The sequence below is a fragment of the Hylobates moloch genome, unplaced genomic scaffold (assembly GCF_009828535.3).
Source record: "Hylobates moloch isolate HMO894 unplaced genomic scaffold, HMol_V3 SCAFFOLD_9, whole genome shotgun sequence".
Classification (NCBI taxonomy): Eukaryota; Metazoa; Chordata; class Mammalia; order Primates; family Hylobatidae; genus Hylobates; species Hylobates moloch.
The window spans coordinates 24,393,379-24,418,325 of record NW_026652284.1 but is presented as its reverse complement, the minus strand read 5'-3'; the positions used below and the strand labels follow the sequence as shown (position 1 = coordinate 24,418,325).

Here is a 24,947-nt window from a genome sequence, read left to right as displayed (position 1 = left end):
TTTTGCCACTAGACTCATGCCCCCAAACTAGCAGAACTGCAGCTGGGTACCCACCTCCCATGACACACTCAGCCATTGTGCTCCAACACAGGCGCATAGGATGGCCACACTCACTGACAGACATGCAAATGTGCAGTACACACCAAGGCACAAGCATGATATGGACACATGCATGTGAACTGGAGGGTGGCCCACCCAGCCATCTCCAGAAACCACTGGTCCATACAGGTGTTTGCGTGCCAGACATATCCAAACATGCACTAACACAGAGGTGATGGAACAGCTCAGCCACCCTTCCCACAGAGCAGTCTCAGCACAGTCACAACTACCAACCTTGCCCAGGGCAGGGACCCAGGAGGCCCAGGCCACAACCAACCAGACACAGTGCCAATGGAACAGGACATCATTTAATTGTCTCTAGGGTCCTCCTGGGAGAGGGACTGCGGGGCCTTTGGCAGAGCTCTGGCTGATGGAACCAACAGAGGTGCCCATCAGCCAATGCCAGGCAGGATGGCGGTCCCAATGCTTGGCTGGGGGCAGCCAGCATTTGGGGCTGTTGCTTAAGACAATTGCTGAGACTAAGGTAAGGAATGTTGCCTTTGGATGGAGAAGAGGGGACTACATTTAGAGAGGAGGGAGGAGAAGTGGCCTGGATTGGGGGAGGGACTCTAAGGTTAGGTGAGGAATGACAGGGTGTTGGTCAAAAGGTCCTTCATGGCCAGGTGAAGGCTGGGGGGAGTGTGGTGATGGAGTCCAGCAGGGGAACTCTGGACAGGCTTGACTCAGGCCAGCTTCAGGAACTCCTGCAGCGTGTTTTGTTCCACAGCCTCCACGAAGAGCTCATAGTCCTGCAGAAAGGGAGGCGAGGGGTGGTCACCTGAATGCAGGGGGCCCAAGTGCTTTGTGGCAGATCTGACCCTGGCCAGAGTCCTCTTCCAACACTCCCCCCACCCCCCAGTCCATACCCCACAGTACTGGTCCCCGTTGACAATCTGGGGTGGGGTGGCCTTGGGGTTGCCTGCCAAGGCTCGCATCTCATCCCTCAGGGCGTTGTCCTGGGAGATGTCCACTAGCTGGTATTGGATGCGCTTCCCATCCAGGATTCGGGTCACCTCACTCTGCTGGGACTTGATCTGGGGACAGAGGGTGGGTAGGGGTTAGTGGATAGGCTGGAGGATTTATGGGGGAACGCTGGGCAGGGTGAGAGAGGCTATGACCAGGAGCTTTTGTCCCCCCATTCCACTCCACGCTAGGGGAGGGTTCTGGCCTCTAGGAGTTGGGAGGATGAGTCAGGCTTGAGGTGGTGCAGGATAAAGAGAGGGATTATCAACCACGGGGAGGGGGTCAGAGTGAAGGGAAGTGGGATCAGGCCTCGGGGTGGGGAGGGGAGGGCAGGCCCCGCAGGAGCAGGCTGCGGTCGTGGTCAGGGTCAGCCCGGTAGTGGGAGTGCAGAGGATGGGTGTGGGGTTGGTGGGGGATGGGCACGGGAACTTAATGCTGCAGCTGCAAAGGACCCAGGATGCCCGATGAAGACGCTCAGGATGGGGCCTCGGGACCGGATCCGGGAGACCGTGCCCAGCACCTCGCCGACGCGCTCCCCCCACCCCGCCCCCGTCCTGGGGGCGGGTCCCGGGCACTAGGGTCCAAAGCACCGGGACACAGCCCTGCGCTTTCCCCCAGCGCCAGTCCAGGCACACACTTACTTCGCGGGAGCCGGTGACCGACGTGCTGTAGACGCGCAGGCCGCTCATGCTGGGGGTAGACAGACGGGCCGGCGGGCAGAGGGCGGCGGTAGCGGCAGCTGCACTGCCGGGAGACGACGACGCCGCCGCCGTGCTCGGGAGCGGTTTCCTTCCTGCTCCGCCCGCAAGTCATCGCGCTCGGGACCAATGGGCGGCGCGGGCAGGCGGGGCGGGACCTGCGCGACACCGCCCCGCGCGCCAGAGGCCCCTTCCCTTCCCCCTCGGTGACCAGGCGCGCAACGGACCCGTCCCACGCAGGGCCGCCCCTTCTGCGGCTGCCCTGCTCGTCCTTTTCGGCCCTTCCCTGATCTGGAGCTCAGTGTGAGACTGGGGAGGGGCTGGGTGGCAGGACAGGCCCGGGAGAGGGTCTGGCAGAAGCCGCCTCTCCAGCCGCACACAGGTTTGGTGCATCCAACTCCCCAGCCACGAGAGCCGCTATCTCCAGGAGGAGGTGCCCTACTAGCACAGGGCAGCTTGGGGCTTTGGAAGGCTGGAGCTGCTTTCAGATCCGAAGTTCCCAAACTAAGGAACCTTGCTCCAAGGGAACTCCTGCTCCGCCCACCCAACACGCACCACTAGCCCTAGGGGATAGGAAGCATAGGACAGCAGGAAGAGCCCATGCTTAGAGATTTTCCCCCAAGTTCCTCTCCACTCAGGTGGGAAGGTTTAGACAAGGAAGGGTGGTAGGATGCAGACGCCACACCCTCTAGGAACCAGATGGAGACCAAGGGGCTGACAGCTGGAAAGCGTGGCGGTAGAGGGTGGGGTCAGGACTCCACTTGAGCCTAGGCTCAAGCTGACCCTTAAGATCCACCCCGGTCTTGGGGTGGTCCAAGCTCAACCCCAGCTCCATGCTGCAGATGGCATTCCCAAACTGCTACTACTCCCAGCAAGAATTCAGGGGTTGAGGGGACAGACTCCAGCAACCAGCCCAACTTTGGAGACCTAGCTGTCTGGCACCCAACATAATGCTTCTCAGATGTCCCCCCGATCCAGGGCTCAGGCAGGTAACGGCCCAGAAAGACAACCCTTGCTCTAGTAAAGCCACTTCCTCACAGCAACCCAGAGGCTGCCAACTTCCTGAGAGGACTGCTGAAACTTTCCAGTGACAAACTTCTGCTATGACTCAGGGAAGGTTTGCCCAATGGAAAGTGAGTGAGAAGAGATCTGGTTCTATAGAACGACAGGAGCAGAGGTGGCAGAGATAGGGACATGAGGCTGGACCTGCCAAAGGTTCCTCCATGCTGCTGCTTGGGGAACCTGGCTGAACACCCAGGTGTTTGGCTCTAAGAAGCCAAAGTGGGTAGAATAACGTGGTGGTGGTGATGGAAGGGTATGGAAAACTGAGGAGTCCGTTAAGATACTTTATTTTATAATCAAAATAGGCAGTACAAACAAGTGGACATAACAAAGGTTCATATAAATAACTGCTTATAAACTTTATGAGGAAAAATACCCGTGAGCATGGTGGCTGGGTTCCCAATGCACAGGGTGGAGACCAACCAGGCGGCTCTGCCTTTAAGAGGCAGGAGCCCAGAGGCTGAAGGGCTGGCTGGGTGGGGCTGCTCTGAATGGAGGGGATAAGTCACTCCATAAATAAAACACAAACTTGTAAAAACACTTAAGAGCCTCGTTCAGGCCCAGGCATGAGGTCCAAGATGCTGCCAACAGCCCAAAGCTTAGCAAAAATCTTGTAGTGGCTGACTGGCCCACACATGGCCCCTGCCTGGCCTGGCTCCAGATCTAGAGGAGGCATGGCTGGCCCAACAACCAGATACAAGTGTGAGATGCTCCCTAAACCAGGAGGCAAGAAAAACCAGAGGGCAAAGGGCCCTCCCTAAAGCCCCAGAGAAACAACCTAGGAAACACTAAAAGCTGTACTTTAAGGCTGACTTGTAGTGGGTACTCTGAACTTTCAAGGCCAGAGCAGGAAAGGGAAAGGAATAACCCCCACCGCCCCCAACACGAGAGAGGCACAAATTAGAGGGGTGGGCACAGGCTGGAGCCCTGGGTGAGGGGGTAAGCAGCTTGACAGTTGCTCTGCGGTCTCTAGGATATAATTCTGCCCAAGACTAGAACCACAGAGAAGAGTTTGCACTCTTAAGTCCAGGAAGGGGGCTACCTGGAAGGCCTGAGAACAAAGGAGAAAGGGGCTGTGCTAAACACATGGCCAGGGCCCTAGGGACACAAGGCAGCTGGAGAGTGGGATCTCTTGTTAAACGGCATGGTAGGCAGATTAGAGTCCAAGCTATAATCCCTAGGGCCCCAATCCTAGTAGTTACATGCTAACCAACACATTACCCTGAGGCTTCTGGGAGAAGAGCCCTGAGGAAGCAGCAGCGAGACCAGGCATGAGAAAACCCAGAAAGCCAGCTCAGTTCCCGAGGCTGGCACATGGGGCCTGAGAATTCTTAAATGGCCATTGTTACTGGTACTTGCTCAGCCTTTCCAGGCCCCTCTGATGAGCTCTCATCAGCAGGACCAAGGTGTGAAGTGGGAATGAACATGGATCCATCTCATTGGATGGAGAAGAAAAGTGGACAGCCTGTTCGTCTCTCATGTCAACCTAGGGCTGGGAACGGTTTGTGAGGACTTATCTGTTGTACCTGCCAAAAGTTAATTAGTAACTCACTGTCGAGAGTGAATTAACAGGACAAACGTAATCCAACATGCCAGTGTGGGGTAGGACACAGTTCCCTAATCAGCCCTTGGCCCCCAGATGCAGGCTCTCCCCTCCCCTCTGACACTTCTCTCTGGGAATAGCAGACAAGAGAATGTCAGGGCAGAAACCTGCTGGACTAGGCTCTCAGCAGCCCAGATCCTCCCTGAGGGAATCCCCCAGAATTCCTCACTGTGTGACACAGTTTTCTCCCATGTCCTGGGCGTATCTGTCTGACATGGTGGTCCTTAAGTCCTCAATGTCACGACGCAGCTGTTGAACCTCTTCTAGTTTCCTCTTGATCACATCTGGCTTCTGCAAATCTAGCTGAGTCTCCGGGTGCTGTGCTGCTGGGGAGAAGAGCATTTCAAGAGAATGTTAGTTACGAGACACTTTCATGTGGAGGGCACAGTATGAATAGGCAGTATCTTGAACCCACAGTCTTGGGACATGCACTTTAAAAAAAGCATCTGGGGACAGTGGGTTAATTTGCTGCTGAAGGTCCACTTTTAGTTTGTCCTGCATGCAAGTACCCCATAGCTTGTTTCTAAAAACAGATTTGTGAACACCTACTTTGTGAAACAAATGTCCAGAGGGCAGTGGCCAGGCTTATGTACTCTGTCTACATATTACCACAAGAATATGGGAAAGCAGGATGGGGGAGAGAAGAGAAAGGAAAGGACCCTCCTTCCCGGGCCCCAGACTGGTCTGAGGACTCACAGTGAATGCCCAGGAGAAGGGAGAGATTGGGGTCATGGCCCTGGGCCCTCTGGGTCACAATGCTACAGACAGCCTGCAGATCTTGAAGGCAACTGGCCAACTCCTGGTGCAGCTCAAGTGCCAACTGGGCCGTGTCTGGTGAAGGTGGAGACGCTGGTTGGGCCTGGCGCAGGTGTTCCTGGAGCGTCAGATTCTTCTCAATCAAGTCCTGGTTTTGCACTGAAAGCTGAGCAGACAGATGGGTAAGCACATTAACTCAGGCCCAGGGAGAGGAAGAGTATCGGTGTATGAGTGTGTGGGTGTGGAAGGGATGGGTGAGTCATAGGCAGTGTCCCTCCTTCCCCAACCCTACTGCCAACAGGCTTTTAGCACTTCTCCCACTATCAATATCAGGCCTGGTTCTTCCTGTGGGTAGGTTGGGCCCACAGGGCTCCAGCACTGGAGAGGAAGCCAACCCTCAACTGGTTCTGAATCATCAGCATCCAAGTTTCTGTTCAAGAACCAGAGAAGATGCTCCCGCCCCTAGGAACTCTATCTCAAGCCAGTCCCTCAGCCAACTCTGTTAGCTAGGCTATTAGAGAAGGCTTAATGTGAACCGTGAAATCTGAGGAGACACTGGTTTCAATCTCTCCCTGCCACCCTGACAAAAGTGGCCACCAGCCAGCCTGATCAGTGTGTCAGAGGAATAAAGAGAGTAAGAAAGACAATATGACAGCTAGTAGCCCCTAGGTGGGGGGCTGGAGAAGCTGGAACCTGGAGGATCCAGCCCTGGAACAAGTCCTGCCTTTTCAAACTCTCACCTCAGTGGAGTCAGACTTTATTACAAAAACCATCTATTCATGTCTGTCTGTCTGTTTCCCTCTCTTCCTGACAGCTTAATCCACTTTCCTTCCCTTCCTACCTTGATTGTGTTTTTTATAGAGTCTGAATAGAGTCTGTCCTTCAGTTCCAGGCCCTCCACCCACACTGGCCCATGTGACAATCCTAACTCAAGGATGTTCCTTCCTAGGCATTAGGCCAGTCAGTGAACTTGGTTGCCCCCTGCTGACAGCTCTGTTTAGAGCATGAAGGCCACCAAATCCTCAGTCTTCTTGAACTCTCCACTCCCCAACCCCAGAAACCTGTGGCTTCAAGAAGATGAAGAATCACTTTCCCCATCAAAAAGCATTCCTGGGCCCAGCGCTGTGGCTCACACCTGTGATCCCAGCACTTTGGGAGGCCGAGGTGGGCGGATCACAAGGTCAGGAGATGAAGACCATTCTGGCCAACATGGTGAAACCCTGCCTCAACTAAAATACAAAAAATTAGCCGGGCATGGTGGTGCGTGCCTGTAGTCCCAGCTACTCAGGAGGCTGAGGCAGGGGAATCGCTGGAACCTGGGAGGTGGAGGTTGCAGTGAGCTGAGATCACGCCATTGCACTCTAGCCTGGCAACAGAGCAAGACTCTGTCTTAAGAAAAAAAAAAAAAAAAAACCTAGGTAGTAATTATGGACACACTAAAACAGGCTTAGGGTCTGTAATATAAAGAATGATGCAATGTACCTTTCCTCTGCCCCCAAAGCTCAGTAGGGACCTTTCCCTTTCAAACACTAGGGCTCTTATTGGGGTAGAGATGGGGAGGGCATACAAAGAAATCAGGTTTGTGGAGGCAAAACCACGAGGTCTGACTAAAGCTGCTCACCTCCTTCACAGCTGTGCGCAGCTGCTGCAGGGCTGAATCCCTTCGCTGGGCCTCCTCTCTCAGGGCCTGGCTTGTTCCTTCTTCTTGAGCCACTTCCTGCTCTAGGCTCTGAATCACACAGCAAGATGTTGAGGGAACACAGTAGGGGTAACAAGTCTGGTTCAGACAATATCACCGCTGGCTTGGACTATATAGTGACGACTCACCGTACCTACATACACCCTCCTAAGAAATCATTTTAGAACAGTCCTGATTTGTGACCTCCCATTTAAACCCTCCTATAGCCCTTGACTACATACCAAATAGAGGTCAGCTTCTTACCAGGGCATTCAAGGCCACTGTAGCTCCTACCTACTTTTCTAGTCATATCTCTTTCCACCCTCCACATGGCCAGCCTCTACGCCACCACAATGAATGACTGGCCCTCATCCCTGAAGGCTGCAGCATCAATGCTTCTGCTCACTTCTCTTTTCCTTTCTTCAAGCTGCTCTTCTGCTGTTACCTCCAGGAAACCTCCAAGGCCCACCTGAGCTGTCTTCAATGTGCAAATCAGATCTAATTAATCCTAATCCTACCCTGCTATCATATCCATCATGGCTTACGAGTACATATGCTTAATATTCTAGTTGGTTATGCACATGATCCTTCGTTCCACTCAAACATAACTTTCTTGGGGGCAGGGAATGTGCTATTCAGCTGAGTTCAGTATTTACTGAGTGCTTACTGTGACCAGCATCGAGTAGAACACCAAACAGTTCCTGTCTTTTAGGAGTTAACAGTCAAGTACTCTTGACAATACTGTCTACTAAATGCTGTTCAGAGACATGGAAAGGAGTAGGAAAGCATACTCACAGGTACCTAATTTAGTGAGTTGCGTGTAAGTGTGTCTGTGTTTGTGTGTGTAGGAGCGGTCAGGGGAAGGGAGATATTTAAGCTTTTAAACTGCCTCTCCTTCTCTTCATTCAATTTTCCCTCAAATTTTGAAACTGATTTGAATGAAGTGTGAATTTTTTTTATATTTCTCATTTGGTATTAATAAAAAAAAACTATCAAGGAAAACACCTCGTGATCATGAAATAGCCAAAGTAACCATGATGAATCCATCTAATTCCAACAAATTCACCTGATATATATATATATTTCATATATAACATATTTTATATATATTATATATTATAATATATAGATTATTTTATATATATTATATATTATTTTATATATATTATATATATTATTTTATATATATTATAATATATATTATTTTATATATTATGTAATATATATTATATATATTATAAATATATATATATATATTTTTTGAGATGGAGCTTCACTCTGTCCCCCAGGCTGGCTGGAGTGCAGTGGCGTGATCTTGGCTCACTGCAACCTCCGCCTCCCAGGTTCAAGCGATTCTCCTGCCTCAGCCTCCCAAGTAGCTGGGACTACAGGTGCATGACACCATGCCCAGCTAATTTTTTGTATTCTTAGTAAAGACAGGGTTTCACCTTGTTAGCCAGGATGTTCTCAATCTCCTGACCTTGTTATCTGCCTGCCTCAGCCTCCCAAAGTGCTGGATTACAGGCGCGAGCCACCGTGCCCGGCCTCACCTGATATTTTAATTTGCCTAAGTAGTCTTATCATAGGTAAATGTGCCATTTAAAATGTCAGGCTTTTCCAAACTTTGCAGAACCCCAAGGGTTCTAGGCAACCTATTTTGAGATCCATTAAAAACTCTACTAAAAACCTGGGATTTTAAATGGGCATATATTAAAATGCTTGCCAGGCTTCACTACCTCCTTACAGGACTTGAAAGAGGTGAACCAGATAGACGTAGCCCAATCCGCATAATGGCAAAGGCAAGACTGCAGCCTCCATTTATTCCCTCAAAATGAGTGCATTTCTGGTGTTTTGGTGTGAAAACTTCTAGAGTCCAAAGAGATGCTGAGTGAACCTGCTTTACCCAGGATTTCTTGGAGAACCCAGTTAAAGACACTCCCACTCTGGCCCAAAATAGAAACCTGGAGTCATCTTTGATTCTTCCCTATTCTTCAACCCCTACATCTTGTCAGTCACTGATTCCGCTTGATGTAAAGTCACTTAAATCTGTCCCCTCATATCTCCCCGCTGCTATGCTGCCTTATGCCAGGTTCCCTCATCATCTCTCACGAGAATTTCTCCAACAGTCCCCCTGGACCTTTCTTCTCTCCAGGATGCCAATCTTCCACACTTGAGCCTGAATTGCAAACCTGACCACATCACATCCCAATTAAATGCTGTAATAGGCTGGGCATGATGGCTCACGCCTGTAATCCCAGCACTTTGGGAGGCCAAGGTGGGCAGATCACCTGAGGTCAGGAGTTTGAGACCAGTCTGGCCAACGTGGGGAAACCCTGTCTCTACAAAAAATACAAAAGTTAGCCGGGCGTGATGGCGGGCACCTGTAACACCAGCTACTCGGGAGGCTGAGGCAGGAGAATTGCTTGAATCCGGGGGGCAGAGGTTACAGTGAGCTGAGATTGTGCCATTGCACTCCAGCCTGGGCGACAAGAGCGAGACTCCGTCTCAAAAAAAAAAAAAAAAAAATGCTGTAATAGATGCCCACCACCTACCTAAAGAATAAAAGCTAACTTACTTGCTAGATAAGGCCCTTCCATAGCCTGGAATGCCCAGATCTCCATTTACCATGTTAAAGTGGATACTTCAGCAGTACCAAACTGCTTGCAGCACCACATTCAAACTATGCTGTTTCATGTCTCCATGTTCCCACTCATGCTGTTCCTCCTATCTGGAATCCAACACATCCTATCCAGCTCCTCTTCTTTGCCTCGCTAACTCCTCATCCTTCTAGGTTCAGGATCTCCAGAAACCTCTCTTTTACCTCCCTTCCTCCCACTAACTCTCCTGCACTCCCCCGGGATACTGTGGGGACTGCTCTCACAGTACTGTGCTGAAACTCCCTACTATATTTGTGTCCTCTCAGCAAGGCTCAAAAGAACTGACTGGGTCCCATTCTTTTTGTATCCCTAACACTGAGCAACTTGCATGGCAGAGAACAAAATAAATATTGGCTAAATTCTAGAGATTCCATCATTAAGTTCTGCCCACCATGTCCCAAGGATTCCTGCTCACCTGTACTTGTGAGCGCAACTGATCCATCTTCTGCTGCTGCTTCTCCACAATCTGAAAGGCAAAGTTATCAAGGAAGGCTGCAAGCACAAGGCTGATGGTGAGGACAGAGGGCAAGGCGGGCTGCACTAGGACATGTGGTCTGGCTATTAGACCATGAAGAGTGAGACCAGGATAAAGATCAGTGAACACTACCTATAGAAATATAAACCAGACTCCTAATCCTGGCTAACTAGCTTCACAGTACTGTGCTCTAATCACAAAGATTTATACAGGAATATAGTGTGGACACATGACCACTACTGGGGGAAAGGGAACTCTCACCCTAATAACTGCAGGCCAGTGGAATCAATTTTATAAACAGCCAGTGCAAACTCTTGTTCTTTGGTACAAGGACATGGCTAAAGATTCAGTTTAATGAAGCTTGCCATTTCTAGCACTATGATGGTTGTTGTTACTTACAGCTCTGGTCATACTGATTATCCAAGAAGGGACCCTAAACAGGCCTGGTTTCTTGTCTTTTAAAGACTGCAGGTGTTCTTTGAATCATTTGTGGGTCTTCTAACTAACCTGCAGTCAATTTCACCAGCCGGCCCCTGGCTCCCTCGTCTTTGCTGAATTAAGAAACCAGGGCACCTCACGGGTTAGAACTCTGTTCAATTCAAGGGTTTCTGTATGGGCCTGTGCCATGAATAAAGTGCAGCAAACTTTACTGCACCACTTTGGGTCATCTAATCTAGATATTCAGAGGCATATCACCCCTCCTCTTACTTTTGCCTATATTCTAAATGAGTAAAGTTTGCCTGTTATAAGGATGACTATCTAAATACAAATTACTATGCAGGGTGACTTCTCAGAAGAGAAAAGCTCTTGGTAACAAATCCTAGATAGCCCAAAGCCAAGAATTCATGTCTCCCTCCTGATACACAATCTTCTCTTTCCTCCTAGCCTACCCTCCATTACAGCCTGGACACCCTCAGTCACCTTTTGGAGCGAATCACATTGCTTCTGCCAGGACTCCATTTCCACTTCTGGACCTTCTCCACTGGTCTCCTCCACAGACTGTTTATCTTGCAGGCTGAAAGACAGTGGCCTCTTCAAGAACTATGAAGTTAGAGACAAGTGGCTTTGATTCTTGGTTCTGCTATTTATTGCACATTTTGAGGCAAGACACTTAGTCCAAGCGGTAGCTGGGGATAATACTTAGGTCTGTTGTAATATATGGGGTGCCACACAAAAGCTGCTCAGTGTATGTTAATTCTCTTCCCTAGGGGCCAGAATCTATACAGTGTGACACCAATTCTCTACCTGCCCAAGGTAGAGATATTGTGTATTTTGTTTTGATATTTTAAAAATACATATTTATCACATGTATTTAGATTGTAAGTCATACATGTACATTGTAGGAAGTTTGGAAAATACAAAAGCTGTTTTCTTGGCACACACGGTCTGGGGCAAAGCCAACTCTCCTCTAACCCCACTTCTGACTCTAACCAATGGTTTCCTCCAGTGGGTCCCTACAGTTGCTTATAGCAAAGCCCATCTGCTGAGATAAACAACAGGGACACTGTGGTTAAATATGGGATGAGAAATCCAATCTATCCCATTAGAAACTGGATTTGGTCCAAGAGGCTGTTGAAACACACCATTATTTTCAGAAACTGCTATTAATATGGAGAAGGCTCCCAAGACACCCTGAGAGAACATTATGGCATCTTGTTTTGTTCTCAGAACCTGTCATGGCAATGGAGAACAATCCCTAGGGCTGAGGAGAAAGGCTCCTGGTAGCCTTTAGCCTACATGGCTGGAACTGTGGATAACTCTCAGTTCTTATCACCAGTACCCACTTTTAAAAGTATACAGATACCTCATTTCCCAGTTTACAAAGTGCTTTTTTTTTTTTTTTTGAGACGGAGTCTCACTCTGTCGCCCAGGCTGGAGTGCAGTGGCGCGATCCCGGCTCACTGCAAGCTCCGCCTCCCGGGTTCGCGCCATTCTCCTGCCTCAGCCTCTCCGAGTAGCTGGGATTACAGGCGCCTGCCACCACGCCCAGCTAGTTTTTTTTGTATTGTTAGTAGAGACGGGGTTTCACCGTGGTCTCGATCTCCTGACCTCGTGATCCGCCTACCTCGGCCTCCCAAAGTGCTGGGATTACAAGCGTGAGCCACCGCGCCCGGCCTACAAAGTGCTTTCATTTATTCAACACATACATACTAAGAATTATGTGCCAGGCACTGGGTCAGATCCTTACAAAGGCTATGAAGATAAGCCCCCACTGCATCCATACTCCATGCCAAAGATATAAAAGCCGCTTCCTGGCTGGGCGCAGTGGCTCACGCCTGTAATCCCAGCACTTTGGGAGGCCGAGGCGGGCGGATCACGAGGTCAGGAGATCAAGACCATGGTGAAACCCCATCTCTACTAAAAATACAAAAAAAATTAGCCGGGCACGGTGGCGGCCGCCTGTAGTCCCAGCTACTCAGGAGGCTGAGGTAGGAGAATGGCGTGAACGCAGGAGGCGGAGCTTGCAGTGAGCCAAGATTGCATCACTGCACTCCAGCCCGGGCGACAGACCAAGACTCCGTCTCAAAAAAAAAAAAAAAAAAAAAAAAAGCCGCTTCCCATAAGCAACTTTCCTATTATTCACAGTCCAAAGAAAATAAAGCTCAGATAAGTAAAATGATTTTCCCAAATCACCCAAAGTCACACAGGTAAGTGAGCAGGATGGCTATGACAAAAAACTAACTCTCCACTCCTCTCAATCCCACAGGGTTATTTACCTATGTCCAGCAGAGGAGAATTCTGCTTCTCTCTGCCTCAGGCTTTCCAGCTGAATCTCCTTCTCTCTGCAGATTGCCTGGGTCTCCTCCAGCAAACTCTCCAGCTCAGTCACTTTCTCCTGCAGCTCTGTGCTCTTCAACTCAGAATCCTTAAGCTGAGAGACAGGATCCCATGTTTAGGTCAAATAAGCCAAGTGTCAGAAATGCAAAATGCTTGTTCCTCGGTGTCACAAAGAAATAGCACTCAAACATATATTTAATTTCCTCAGCAAGGCAATTTTTACTTTCTGCAGAAAGGGTGCTCCTCGCAGATGGAACAATGGTGAGAGCACAACTGGAGAGGGGAGGGGAAGGAGTTCTTATTCCTGACGCAGGTAGTCCCTACTGCTATGTCGTTCCCCTATTGGCTAGGGTTGAACCGCACAGTCTAAGCTAATTCTGATTGGCTATTTTAAAGAGAGCAGATTTATGAGCCAGAGTGGTGGGGTGAGCAGTTTGGTGGGAAGGACAGTTAGGAACAGGTAACTAAAGGTGACTTAGGTCAGAGCAGGTGACCAGGGTGACTCAGGTCAAAGCAGGTGACCGGGATGAGTCAGGACGGAGCAGGTGACCAGGGGAACAGATGTGAACTACTGATTAAAACTGGTGGAAAAAGTTGTTTACTGAAACTAGAAGCAAGAGGGTGAAGAGAACCAGGAAGTTAAACTTTAAAATAGTGAATCAAAGAGTAAGAGAGCTGAACATACTGATTCTTTGAAGAGAAACGTGCGGTTCCCTTTAACATAAGAAAGACTCTGTCTGGGTACCTCAAAAAATTTGCAGTCTGGTTACAAATCTGACAATTGTGAATCTGGACATGACTGCTTTGGGATTCTCCTTCCAGGAAGTCACAGGATAACTGCATACAGCAGATGATGAAAAAGTTCCCCTGCCTGGCCACTCCCTGATCACCCCAGGCATGCCAAGACATTGCTGCTACCTGCTGGCTCTGCTTCTGATGGTCTTCCAGTGTGGGCAGGTCAGCCAGGTAGCGCTCCAAGGTCTCAATACGCTGCTGCTTCTCCCGGTTCTGCTCTGATTCCTTCTGGCATTTCTTTTTCAAATTATTGATATGTTTATCACGACCTTTGACCTAGGAAAAGAAATGTCAAGTCTGTCTCCACCATTCACTCCACTATGACCCTGCTGGAGTGCAGTGGTGTGATCTCAGCTGACTGCAGCCTCCACCTCCCAGGCTCAAGTGATCCTCCTACCTCAGCCCCTGGAGTAGCTGGGACTACAGGCACACGCTACCACGGCAGGCTAATTTTTCTATGTTTTGTAGAGACAGAGTTTCGCCATGTTTTTCAGGCTAGTCTCCAATTCCTGGCCTCAAGCCATCCGCCCACCTTGGCCTCCCAAACTGCTGGGATTACAAGCATGAGCCACCAAACCCAGCCACATCAACTTTTTTTGAAGCAACCCTTGAGGCTGTGAATGTTGTTCTACTGCAATGAAGGTAGGAAGCTGAACAAATTTTGCCATTTAGGATTTGAGTATAAAACTAAAGAATTAATGAACTTTCAAATCGAGGACAGAGAAAGGCTTCTAGGGCAGTTTTTAAAAACTGGCAGCATTTCTGTTGTAAAATACAGAATTTGTCTGTTCTCTGTACCTGGTTCCTGGGAGGTCTGTAACCTCTAAGCCCTTGGAATTTCCTGAATTGGACAGGAGTGGGCCAGAACCCATCATGAGTAAATTTATGCCAATACTATGACTCAGAATGGATGCAGATCACCAGAAAAACCAACTGCTTTGAGCCTAATCTACTACGGGGAAGGGAGACGGACGGGTGACTGAGTTCAATCATGCCTACATAAATGAAACTCCAACTAAAAACTCTGGACACAGCAGCTCACTGGAGCTTCCTGGTAGGTAAACACATAAATGTGCTGTGTTTACATGCTCTTATTCCACAAGGAGAGGGCATGGAAGCTCTGCTCTCAGGATGCTCCTGGACCTCACTCTATGTCTCTCTTCATTTGGCTGGTCCTGAATTGTATCCCACCCTCCCACACCCTTTTTTTTTTGAGACAGTTTCGCTCTTGTTGCCCAGGCTGGAGTGCAATGGTGCAATCTTGGCTCACTGCAACCTTCGCCTCCTGGGTTCAAGAGATTCTCCTGCCTCAGTTTCCTGAGTAGCTGGGATTACAGGCACCCGCCACCACGCCCAGCTAATTTTTCTATTTTTAGTACAGATGGGATTTCACCATGTTGGCCAGGCTGGTCTCGAACCCTTGACTTCAGGTGATCCACCCGCCTCGGCCTCCCAAAGTGCTGGGATCACAGGCATGAGCCACTGCGCCCAGCCCTGAATTGTATCCCTTATAATAAAACTGTAATAATAAATGTAGCACTTTCCTGAGTTCTGAGAGTAATTCTGGGAATTATTAAACCTGAAGGAGTCATAGAAGCCTACAGATCTGCAGCCAGTTGGTCAGAAATATGGGTGGCCTGAAGACCCCAGAATTTGCTGTTGGCATCTGAAGTAAACACAGTTTTGCTGAGATCTGTGCCCTTAAACCTGTGGAGTCTGACACTAACTCCAGATGGTCTGCATCTGAATTGGACTGCAGAAATATACATAACTTTCTGATAAGACATATAACAAGTTTCATCAGAAAGGTAATATATTCTTCCCTAAATACCACACATGATATAAAGCCATGCAATCAACTGGAAAGGCTAATGAGACTTGAGAGAAAGAGCTACGTCCATTTGCTAATAATCATATACTAAACACAGGGCAGAAGACCTGGCACAAAGCAGGTATTCAATAAAGATTTGAAAAGAGGCTTTTTCTTCACCATTATGGTGCTTTGTTTTATTTTGTTTGCTTATGAACAAGGAAGCTGAGGAAAGCAAGAGAAAACAGAAAAAGTGATGCAGATGTATTAAATGTCAAAGAGGCGGCAAAGGCCTAATTTAATCCAAAGATATAACAGTACTAAGAAAGATCCCGGCCGGGCGCGGTGGCTCAAGCCTGTAATCCCAGCACTTTGGGAGGCCGAGGCGGGCGGATCACGAGGTCAGGAGATCGAGACCATCTTGGCTAACATGGTGAAACCCCGTCTCTACTAAAAATACAAAAAATTAGCCGGGCGTGTCGGCAGGCGCCTGTAGTCCCAGCTACTCGGGAGGCTGAGGCAGGAGAATGGCGTGAACCCGGGAGGTGGAGCTTGCAGTGAGCCAAGAGCGCGCCACTGCACTCCAGCCTGGGCGACAGAGCGAGACTCCGTCTCAAAAAAAAAAAAAAAGAAAGATCCCTGAAAATCAGCCAAAAGCTTTATCCTAGGTCCAATTTGTACTCTTAAATTTCTGAACCAGTGATTTTCACATTTCAGTATGTATCAGAATCACCTGGGAAGCTTACTGAAAATGGTCAACTGACCATAAATGTTTATCTCTTCTCCTTTCCAAAAACATCTTTAAAACGACAGAAAAGAAATAAAGTATTAACTGAGAAACAACAGGGGAGGAAACAAAAGTCTAGGAAAGATTTGTTATCTTTTTGAGACAGGGTCTTGCTCTGTCACCCATGCTGAAGTGCAGTGACACGGACACAGCCCACACTGCAGCCTTGACCTCCTGGGCTCAAGTGACGCTCCCACCTCAGCCTCTCAGTAGCTTAGACTACAAGTGTGTACCACCACGCCCAGCTAATATTTAAAGAAAAAAAAAATTTTTTTTTTTGAGATGGAGTTTCTTTCTTGTTGCCCAGGCTGGAGTGCAGTGGCGTGATCTCTGCTCACTGCAACCTCCACCTCCCGGGTTCAAGCAATTTTCCTGCCTCAGCCTCCCGAGCAGCTGGGGTTACAGGCGTCCACCACCACACCCAGCTAATTTTTTGTATTACTGGTAGAGACGGGGTTTCACCATGTTGGCCATGCTGATCTCGAACTCCTGACCTTAGGTGATCCGCCCACCTTGGCCTCCCAAAGTGCTGGGATTACAGGCATGAGCCACCGAGCCTGGCTTAAAATTTTTTATAGAGATGGAATCTCATCATGTTGCCCAGGCTGTTCTTGAACTGGGCTCAAGCAATTCTCCTGCCTTGGCCTCCCAAAGTACCAGGATTAACAGGAGTGAGCCACCATGCCCAGCCTATGAAAGATTTTAACGTTTTTAAAAGATGAAAGTGAACAGGGGAGATAAACGACTTGGGGCAGAAAACTTATAATCTGCAGTGGGAGTTACGGACAACAGGGAAGAAAATCTGCTCCCCCCAACTCCCAAGAGCCTCTAAACTGAAGTACCAGCTCACTATGGAGGCAAGTATCAACCACAGATCTGAAAAATAGGAGAATTCCCTAGAAATCTATATACAAATTAGCTAGATACCAGCCTCACCCTGGGCTTCCCCATCAGGAGACTATTCTCTGGAGAAATCAATGAGAGAGATTCCCAACTCAAGAATACCCAGTCACAGCAGAGAGGGTGAAGTACTGGGTTGAAAACAAGTAAAAATCTATGTATATGGCCGGGTGTGGTGTCTCACACCTGTAATCCCAGCACTTTGGGAGGCTGAGGTGGGCAGATAATTGAGGCCAGGAGTTCAAGACCAGCCTGGCCAAAATGGTAAAACTCTATCTCTATAAAAAATACAAAAATTAGGCCAGTGCAGTGGCTCAAGCCTGTAATCCTAGCACTTTGGGAAGTCGAGGCGGGCAGATCACATGAGGTCAGGAGTTTGAGACCAGCCTGGTCAACATGGCGAAATCCTGTCTCTACTAAAAATACAAAAATTAGCCGGGCATGGTGGTGGGTGCCTGTAATCCCAGCTACTCGGGAGGCTGAGGCAGGAGAATCGCTTGAACCTGGGAGACGGAGGCTGCAGTGGCCAAGATCACGCCACTGCACTCCAGCCCAGGCAACAGAGCGAGACTCTGTCCAAAAAAAAAAAAAAAAAAAAGCCGAGTGTGGTGGTACATGCCTGTAATCCCAGCTACTCAGGTAGCTGAGGCATGAGAGAGAATAGTTTGAACCTGGGAGGTGGAGGCTGCAGTGAGCCTAAATCGTGGCACTGCACTCCAGCAACTCCAGAGTCTCCAGCGAGACTGTGTCACAAAACAAAACAAAACAAACAAAACAAAACAAAACAAAACAAAACAAAACAAAACAAATGTATAGAACTGTGGGGACTCTAAGACCAATCTCCTCAACACCAAGAATCCAAAGGCTAAAAAGCATTCCTGCCTCTAGCCTCTCCACCAGGCAGCAGGTTGAAGATTCTTCCCTAGAGAGAGTGAGAGAAGACATCCAGAGATTGACATTTGAGCGTTCCCAAGTGAAAAGGGTAGTCTAAGTCTGATCCTACAGTAAAGTCCAACAGGTAACCACCATGAATCCAGAGCTTTCATCCAGCTTTTAAATGCTTCCTTTTAATTTTATTTATTTTTTTGAAGGAGTCTCACTCTCATCACCAAGGCTGGAGTGCAGTGGTGTGATCTCGGCTCACTGCAACCTCCACCTCTCAGGTTCAAGCAATTCTCCTGCCTCAGCCTCCTGAGTAGCTGGGATTACAGGCACCCGCTACCATGCCCGGCTAATTTTTGTGTTTTTAGTAGAGACAGGATTTCGCCATGTTGGCCAGGCTGGTCTCAAATTCCTGACCTCAGGTGATCCGCCCGCCTTGGCCTCCCAAAGTGCTGGGATTACAGGCGTGAGCCACCGCGCCCAGCTTGCTTCCTTCTTAAATATGAATGCCCATCCATTCAATGATCGCCAAGCCTCTAACATGAAAGACACCAAAAACAGAAAAAAAGGACCTTAAGAAAACAAGAAATACTATAAACAGATGTAAACATCCAGAACAATTACAATCAATATTGTCAGAGAGATACTGTACCCATGAAACAAAAACAGATGTATAAAATTCACTGAAGAAAAAAAGTGCAGGAAAAGCATACTATTCAGAAATACAGTTGTCCCTTCGCATACACGGGGCACTGGTTCCAGGACCACCTTTGTATATCCAAACATGCTCATCCTCAAGTCCCACAGCTGGCCCTGTAGAAACCACATATATGTCAGCCCTCCGTATACTCTGGTTTTCCATCTCTTGAATACATGATTTTTGATCTGTGTTTGGTTGAAAAAAATACATGTACAAGTGGAACTGTTCAGTTTAAATGTATTGTTACAAAGTCAACTATATATATCGGGGAAAGAGAAGAGCTCAAGACAGATACTACTGTGGGGTTGTGCTGGGGCACAGAACTACTGATCTTTTTTTTTTTTTTTTTTGAGACAATGTCTTGCTGTCACCCAGACTGGAGTGTAACTGTGAGATCACGGCTTACTGCAGCCTTGACCTTTTGGGCTCCAGTGAGTGATTCTCCCACTTCAGCCTCCTGAGCAGCTGGGACTACAGGAGGCACCACCATGCCTGGCTAATTTTAAAAAATTTTTTGTAGCTTTTGCCATCCGGCAGTCATTGAACCCAGCCACTTCCAGGTCCCTGCCATCCTGCTCCTTTGCTTCCTGGGAACCAGCCCAGTTCTGAGCCGCTCACCGAGCCTCCGGGAATGCCTAGCTATAAGCTGGCTTTAATCTTGACAGCCATGCAGCGGCCAGAGACTACTGCTGCTTTGAAAAGTATGATACAAGCCCTGATGAACAGAGGAGCAATAGTGAGGGACTTGGAAAACCTGGGCGAAGGAGCACTTCCTTATAAGATCTTCGTCAACAGCACAGCAGAGGCAGGTATTTCTTGGTGAATTTTTATGCACCAACCACAACTGTTGAAAGCATGATGGAGCACTTGTCTAGAGATGTAGATGTGATTAGACAGAGTACTGTAAAACATCCCAGGAACTAGAAGAATATGAAGAGATTGTCCTAGTCACGCTTGAAGAAAAACTACATTCCACAAAGAAGCAGCAGTGAGGGCCAGGCGCAGTGGCTCATGTCTGTAATCCTGGCACTTTGGGAGGCCAAGCTGGGTGAATCACCTGAGGCCAGGAGTTCAAGACCAGCCTGGCCAACATAGTGAAACCCCGTCTCTACTAAAAGTACAAAATTTAGCCCAGCGTGGTGGCATGTGCCTATCATCCCAGCTACTTGGGAGGCTAAGTCACAAGAATGGCTTGAGCCAGAGAGGTGGAAATTGAAGTGAGAAGATTTTAGCCTTATATAGAATTTTAGATTTTAGCCTTATATAGAATTCCTTCACATTTGAGCAGCATGGATGAGAAGGAATAGTTTGCAAGCTTGGCCTTTATTTAAGAGTGTGTTGCAGGTGCCGTTTGATTTTTCTAAAGTATTTTTAGCCCATGCTCCCCTTTGCTGCAAGAAGTAGGGAACTGCTCACTGACAAGCTTCTCTGTCATCTGTGGTAACAGTGGATCATTCTTGATTTTGTTTTCATTAGTGTCATTTCTTTGTCAGCGAGGACTTTTCCCCTTCCAACAGTCACATCCCCCGCCCCTCGCTTTTTTTTTTTTTTTTGAGACAGAATCTCACTCTGTTGCCCAGATTGGAGAGCAGCGGTGCTATCTTGGCTCACTGCAACATCTACCTCCTGGGTTCAAGCGACTCTCTTGCCCCAGCCTCTTAAGTAACTGAGGTTACAGACACCCACCACCATACCCAGCTAATTTTTGTATTTTTATTATTATTATTTTTTGAGACGGGAGTCTTGCTCTGTTGCCAGGCTGGAAGTGCAGTGGCGTGATCTTGGCTCACTGCAACCTCCGCCTCCCGTGTTCAAGCAATTCTCCTGCCTCAGCCTCCCAAGTAGCTGGGACTATAGACGTGTGCCACCACCCCCAGCTAATTTTTTGTATTTTTAGTAGAGATGGGGTTTCACCATGTTGGCCAGGATGTTCTCGATCTCCTGACCTTGTGATCTGCCCTCCTCAGCCTCCCAAAGTGTTGGGATTACAGGCGTGAGCCATCGTGCCTGGCCATTTTTGTATTTTTTTTAGTAGAGACAGGGTTTCACCATGTTGGCCAGACTGGTCTCGAACTCCTGACCTCAAGTGATTCGCCTGCCTCGGCCTCCCCATATGCTGGGATTACAGGTGTGAGCCACCGTGCCCGGTCAGTAAAAGCAAAACTTATAATACCACCTGGGATTGTAAACTAGTCATTCAGACTGTATAACCATGCAGAAATAAAAATTGAAGAGCAACGTGTTATATGAGCAACTTTTGCTCTGAGTAATAAACTTGATTTCAGGAAAAAAAAAATTTTTTTTTTTAAGAGAAAGAGTCTCACTATGTTGTCCAGGCTTGTCTTAAACTCCTGAGCTCAAGCAATTCTCTTGCCACAGTCTCCCAAAGTGCTGGAATTATAGGTATGAGCCACTGAGTCTGGCCAGAACTACTAAATTTTTTATTTTTTCATTTGTTTTTAGAACTACTAATTTTATTATAAATCTATTGGTATTTAATTACTTCACTTAGACATATAAATTATTATTTTTTAAACTCACTAACCCAACTTTATTTTTTTGAGATGGAGTTTCGCTCTTGTTGCCCAGGCTAGGGTGCAATGGAGCGATCTTGCCTCATTGCAACCTCCGCCTCCTGGGTTAAAGTGATTCTCCTGCTTCAGCCTCCTGAGTAGCTGGGATTATAGGCATGTGCCACCACGCCCAGCTAATTTTGTATTTTTAGGAGAGACGGGGTTTCTCCATGTTGGTCAGGCTGGTCTCGAACTCCCAACCTCAGGTGATCTGCCCACCTCAGCCTCCCAAAGTGCAGGGATTACAGCCATGAGCCACGGCGCCCAGCCTAACTCAACTTTAAATTTTCTTTTTTAACAAACCCTCTTAAGTCCTTCCAGTACCAACAACATCAGCATCACCTGGGAGCTTGTCAGAAATGCAGAATCCAGCTGGGTGCAGTGGGTCACATCTGTAATCCCAGCACTTCTGGAAGGCTGAGGTGGGTGGATCACCTGAGGTCAGGAGTTCGAGACCAGCCTGGCCAACATGGTGAAACACCATTTCCACTAAAATTACAAAAATTAGCTGGGTGTGGTAGCAGGCGCCTGTAATCCCAATTACTTGGGAGGCTGAAGCAGGGGAATCGCTTGAACCCAGGAGGCTGAGGTTGCAGTGAGCTGAGATTGCACCACTGCACTCCAGCCCGGGTGCCAGAGCGAAATTCCGTCTCAAAAAAAAAAAAAGAAATGCAGGATCTCAGGCCCCCTCCTAGAACTACTGAATCTGATGTACATTTTTAACAAGATCCCCAACCGATTCTGAAACACTGAAGTTGGAGAAGTATTGCTCTAGTTGTTTTAAGTGGTCCAGAACTTTAAGATTACTAAACTGGTTCCCCCAAAAACACATGCTTTAGAGCAAGCCGTGAATTGGGAGATACCAACAAAACCAAATAACTTTAAACTAAGGCAATTCTAAGAGTACTGGCAAAAATAAACACCCAAACTAGCTATGCACATGGAATTTTTTTTTTTTTTTCCTGAGACGGAGTCTTGCTCTATCACCTAGGCTGGAGTGCAATGGCGTGATGGCGTGATCCTGGTTCACTGCAACCTCCACCTCCTGGGTTCAAGCTATTCTCCTGCTTCAGCCTCCCGAGTAGCTGAGATTACAGGCGCCAGCCACCACGCCCAGCTAATTTTTGTATTTTTAGTAGAGACAGGGTTTCACCATGTTGGCCAGGCTGGTCTCGAACTCTGGACCTCAGGTGATCCACCCGTTTCAGCCTCCCAAAGTGCTGGGATTACAGGCATGAGCCACCACGCCTGGCGCACATGGAATTTTTCTCTACTTTTTAGGAAGGGTGAGAAACCAGACTGAATGATACAAATATACCACAGGTGTATCTTGCAACAGTGCCACCTGGTATGAGTACTCAGGTTGGTTTTCTACCCAGACCAGCTGGTGTTACATTGCACAGCACAACCTGGGACAGTGAGGGATCATACAACTTTCTCTGACTGTTGTGGTTTTGTGGAGATGAAGCAAAAATGAGGGAGGGAGGAGAGTTCCATTTCTAGCAAAAAGGAGATCTGTGATGATTCTGTGTGAGAGGCCAGTGGAGGATCTCACCCAATTGTCTCCTCTTAGTTCCAGGAATGGGGGTCAGAAACAGCTTAGGCTTTAGAGTAGACAGCTGACTGCCAACTTCTTTGTGAATTAGGGCTATCAGCTACTCAGCTCACCCTTTCTTCCTGTTTCTTCACTTCCTCAGAATGCTTCTGCAACGCCACTTTGAGCGACTCTCTGATGAGCTGGACTTCAACTTCAGAAGCAGAGAGTTTCTTTTCAAGGTCAATCTTTTCTCTGCTCAAGGCTTCTGTCTTCTGTGCAAACTGTGCACGTAAGAAAGTGTTTTCTCGCTGCAATTCCTGCCAGAAAGATTCTCAATATGTAACTGTTCTCTACCCTTATAGTCTCATGTACTTTACTTATTCCCAGCATACTTCATGGTCAAATATCATTTTTCTCCAAGAATTTCTTCAAGAAGTGGTTCTCAACTGGGTCTTAGGGTTAACAGCATCAGCATTACCTGATGTTGTAATTTGTTAGCAATGCAATTTCTTTTTTTTTTTTTTTTTTTTTTTTGAGTCTTGCTCTGTCACCCAGGCTGGAGTGCAGTGGCGCGATCTTGGCTCACTGCAAGCTCCGCCTCCCGGGTTCACGCCATTCTCCTGCCTCAGCCTCTCTGAGCAGCTGGGACTACAGGCGCCCGCCACCACGCCCGGCTAATTTTTTGTATTTTTAGTAGAGACGGGGTTTCACCGTGGTCTCGATCTCCTGACCTCGTGATCCGCCCACCTTGGCCTCCCAAAGTGCTGGGATTACAAGCGTGAGCCACCGCGCCCGGCCGGCAATGCAATTTCTTAAGCCTAACTCCTAGGACCACCAAATCAGAAACTGTAGGGATGGGTCCCAATAATCTGTATTTTAACAAGCGCTCCAGGGATTCTGATGCACACTCACATTTGAGAACCACTGCCTTAAAGCAATACCTAAGCCATTGTATACTGGAAGGAACCTAGGACAAGACATTAGAAGACCTGGGCTCAAAGCCTGGCTTCCCTCCACTCATTCTCTATATGATCTCAGGCAAGGTCTTCCTCTTTCTCGGGCTTCAATTCTTTCATCAGTAAATTCGAAGAATTAACTAGATTTTATTTAAGGCACTTCCCACTCTTAACATTTTGATTCTATGAGACAGGATACTGCCTTAATTAGGTAGCAAAGCCAGTGCTATAACCTGTCAAATATCCAACATTCAAATGCCCAAATTGCAGAAGCTTGGTCAACAAAGCCGGCTTCTTTTCAAACTCTCAAGCCCCACAACCACTGATCTCAGTGAGAATATTATCTTCTTCAGCTGCTCCTAGATATGGAGGATAAAAATGAGAATGGCCGGGTGCAGTGACTCATGCCTGTAATCCCAGCACTTTGGGAGGCCGAGGTAGGTGGATCACGAGGTCAGGAGTTCAAGACCAGCCTGGCCAATATGATGAAACTCCGTCTCTACTAAAAATATAAAAATTAGCCAGGCATGGTGGCGGGCACCTGTAATCCTAGCTACTTGGGAGGCTGAGGCAGGAGAATTGCTTGAACCTGGGAGGCGGAGGTTGCAGTGAGCCGAGATTGTGCCACTGCACTCCAGCCTGGGTGACAGAGCAGGGGAAAAAAAAAAAAGAGAATGGCTCTAAATCCTGCATTACCTTTGCCTCTCTCTCCTTTTGGCCAGGGCTAGAAGATTAAGACTTCTCATAACATCACCCAACTCTAGGACCTTACTATCTACCTTTCCTCCAAGTATGTCTTCACACCCAGGTATCTGGACTTTCACCTGGTTCTTAGCCTTTTCTGCCCCCACAAGGGCATGATAAAGGGTGCTTTATAATTAGTATGTTTACTCTTTAAGGGCAGGGACACTTATATCACTTGATCTCTTTTGTATCTCCTAGATACCTAATGGTGTCAAGCATAGGGAAGACACTGAGTTATGACAAACAGAATGCCATCCTGATGGCCAATACTTACCTGTAGCCTCAGCAAGCAGACATCACCAAAGGGGGCAGGGCGGCCCAAGAGGGCACTGTGGACTTGCAGTTCGCTCTCTCGCACTTTCTGCTCCAGCTGAGAGATGTGTTTCCTCTGCCTGCACAAGCCGGTAGAATCAGGTCAGGGTCCTGATGCTAACCCCTCACAGTATGAGCCCCTACTAAGTACCATCCCTATTACGTAAGCAAGATCTTAGATT

The 24,947-nt window shown here is 48.1% G+C and overlaps 2 protein-coding genes and 1 pseudogene across 4 annotated transcripts in view; 1 reads left to right on the top strand and 2 right to left on the bottom strand.

Moving 5' to 3' along the window:
- Positions 1–385: 385 nt before the first annotated feature.
- Positions 386–2,153, bottom strand: SH3BGRL3 (SH3 domain binding glutamate rich protein like 3). Its single transcript, XM_032759405.1, is given in 7 exon segments — positions 386–848; positions 966–1,133; positions 1,704–1,870; positions 1,873–2,002; positions 2,004–2,066; positions 2,068–2,123; positions 2,126–2,153. Coding segments are annotated over 7 exon segments (678 nt in total). The 3' UTR covers positions 386–782.
- Positions 2,154–3,093: 940 nt separating this feature from the next.
- Positions 3,094–24,947, bottom strand: part of CEP85 (centrosomal protein 85) — a 47,581-nt gene continuing 25,727 nt past the window's right edge. For 2 of the 3 annotated variants that reach the window (XM_032759396.2, XM_058444020.1), the window contains 9 exons: positions 24,728–24,845; positions 22,885–23,070; positions 13,688–13,840; positions 12,709–12,863; positions 10,913–11,006; positions 9,932–9,982; positions 6,803–6,910; positions 5,122–5,347; positions 3,094–4,751 (listed from right to left, as the gene is read on the bottom strand). In XM_032759396.2, coding sequence (XP_032615287.1) covers positions 4,591–4,751; positions 5,122–5,347; positions 6,803–6,910; positions 9,932–9,982; positions 10,913–11,006; positions 12,709–12,863; positions 13,688–13,840; positions 22,885–23,070; positions 24,728–24,845 — 1,252 coding nt within the window. In that variant the 3' untranslated portion in view covers positions 3,094–4,590. The remainder of the gene's footprint in view (positions 4,752–5,121; positions 5,348–6,802; positions 6,911–9,931; positions 9,983–10,912; positions 11,007–12,708; positions 12,864–13,687; positions 13,841–22,884; positions 23,071–24,727; positions 24,846–24,947) is intronic. The other variant, XM_032759398.2, reaches the window with a different exon arrangement.
- LOC116813114 (small ribosomal subunit protein bS6m-like) lies at positions 19,214–19,635 on the top strand (annotated as a pseudogene).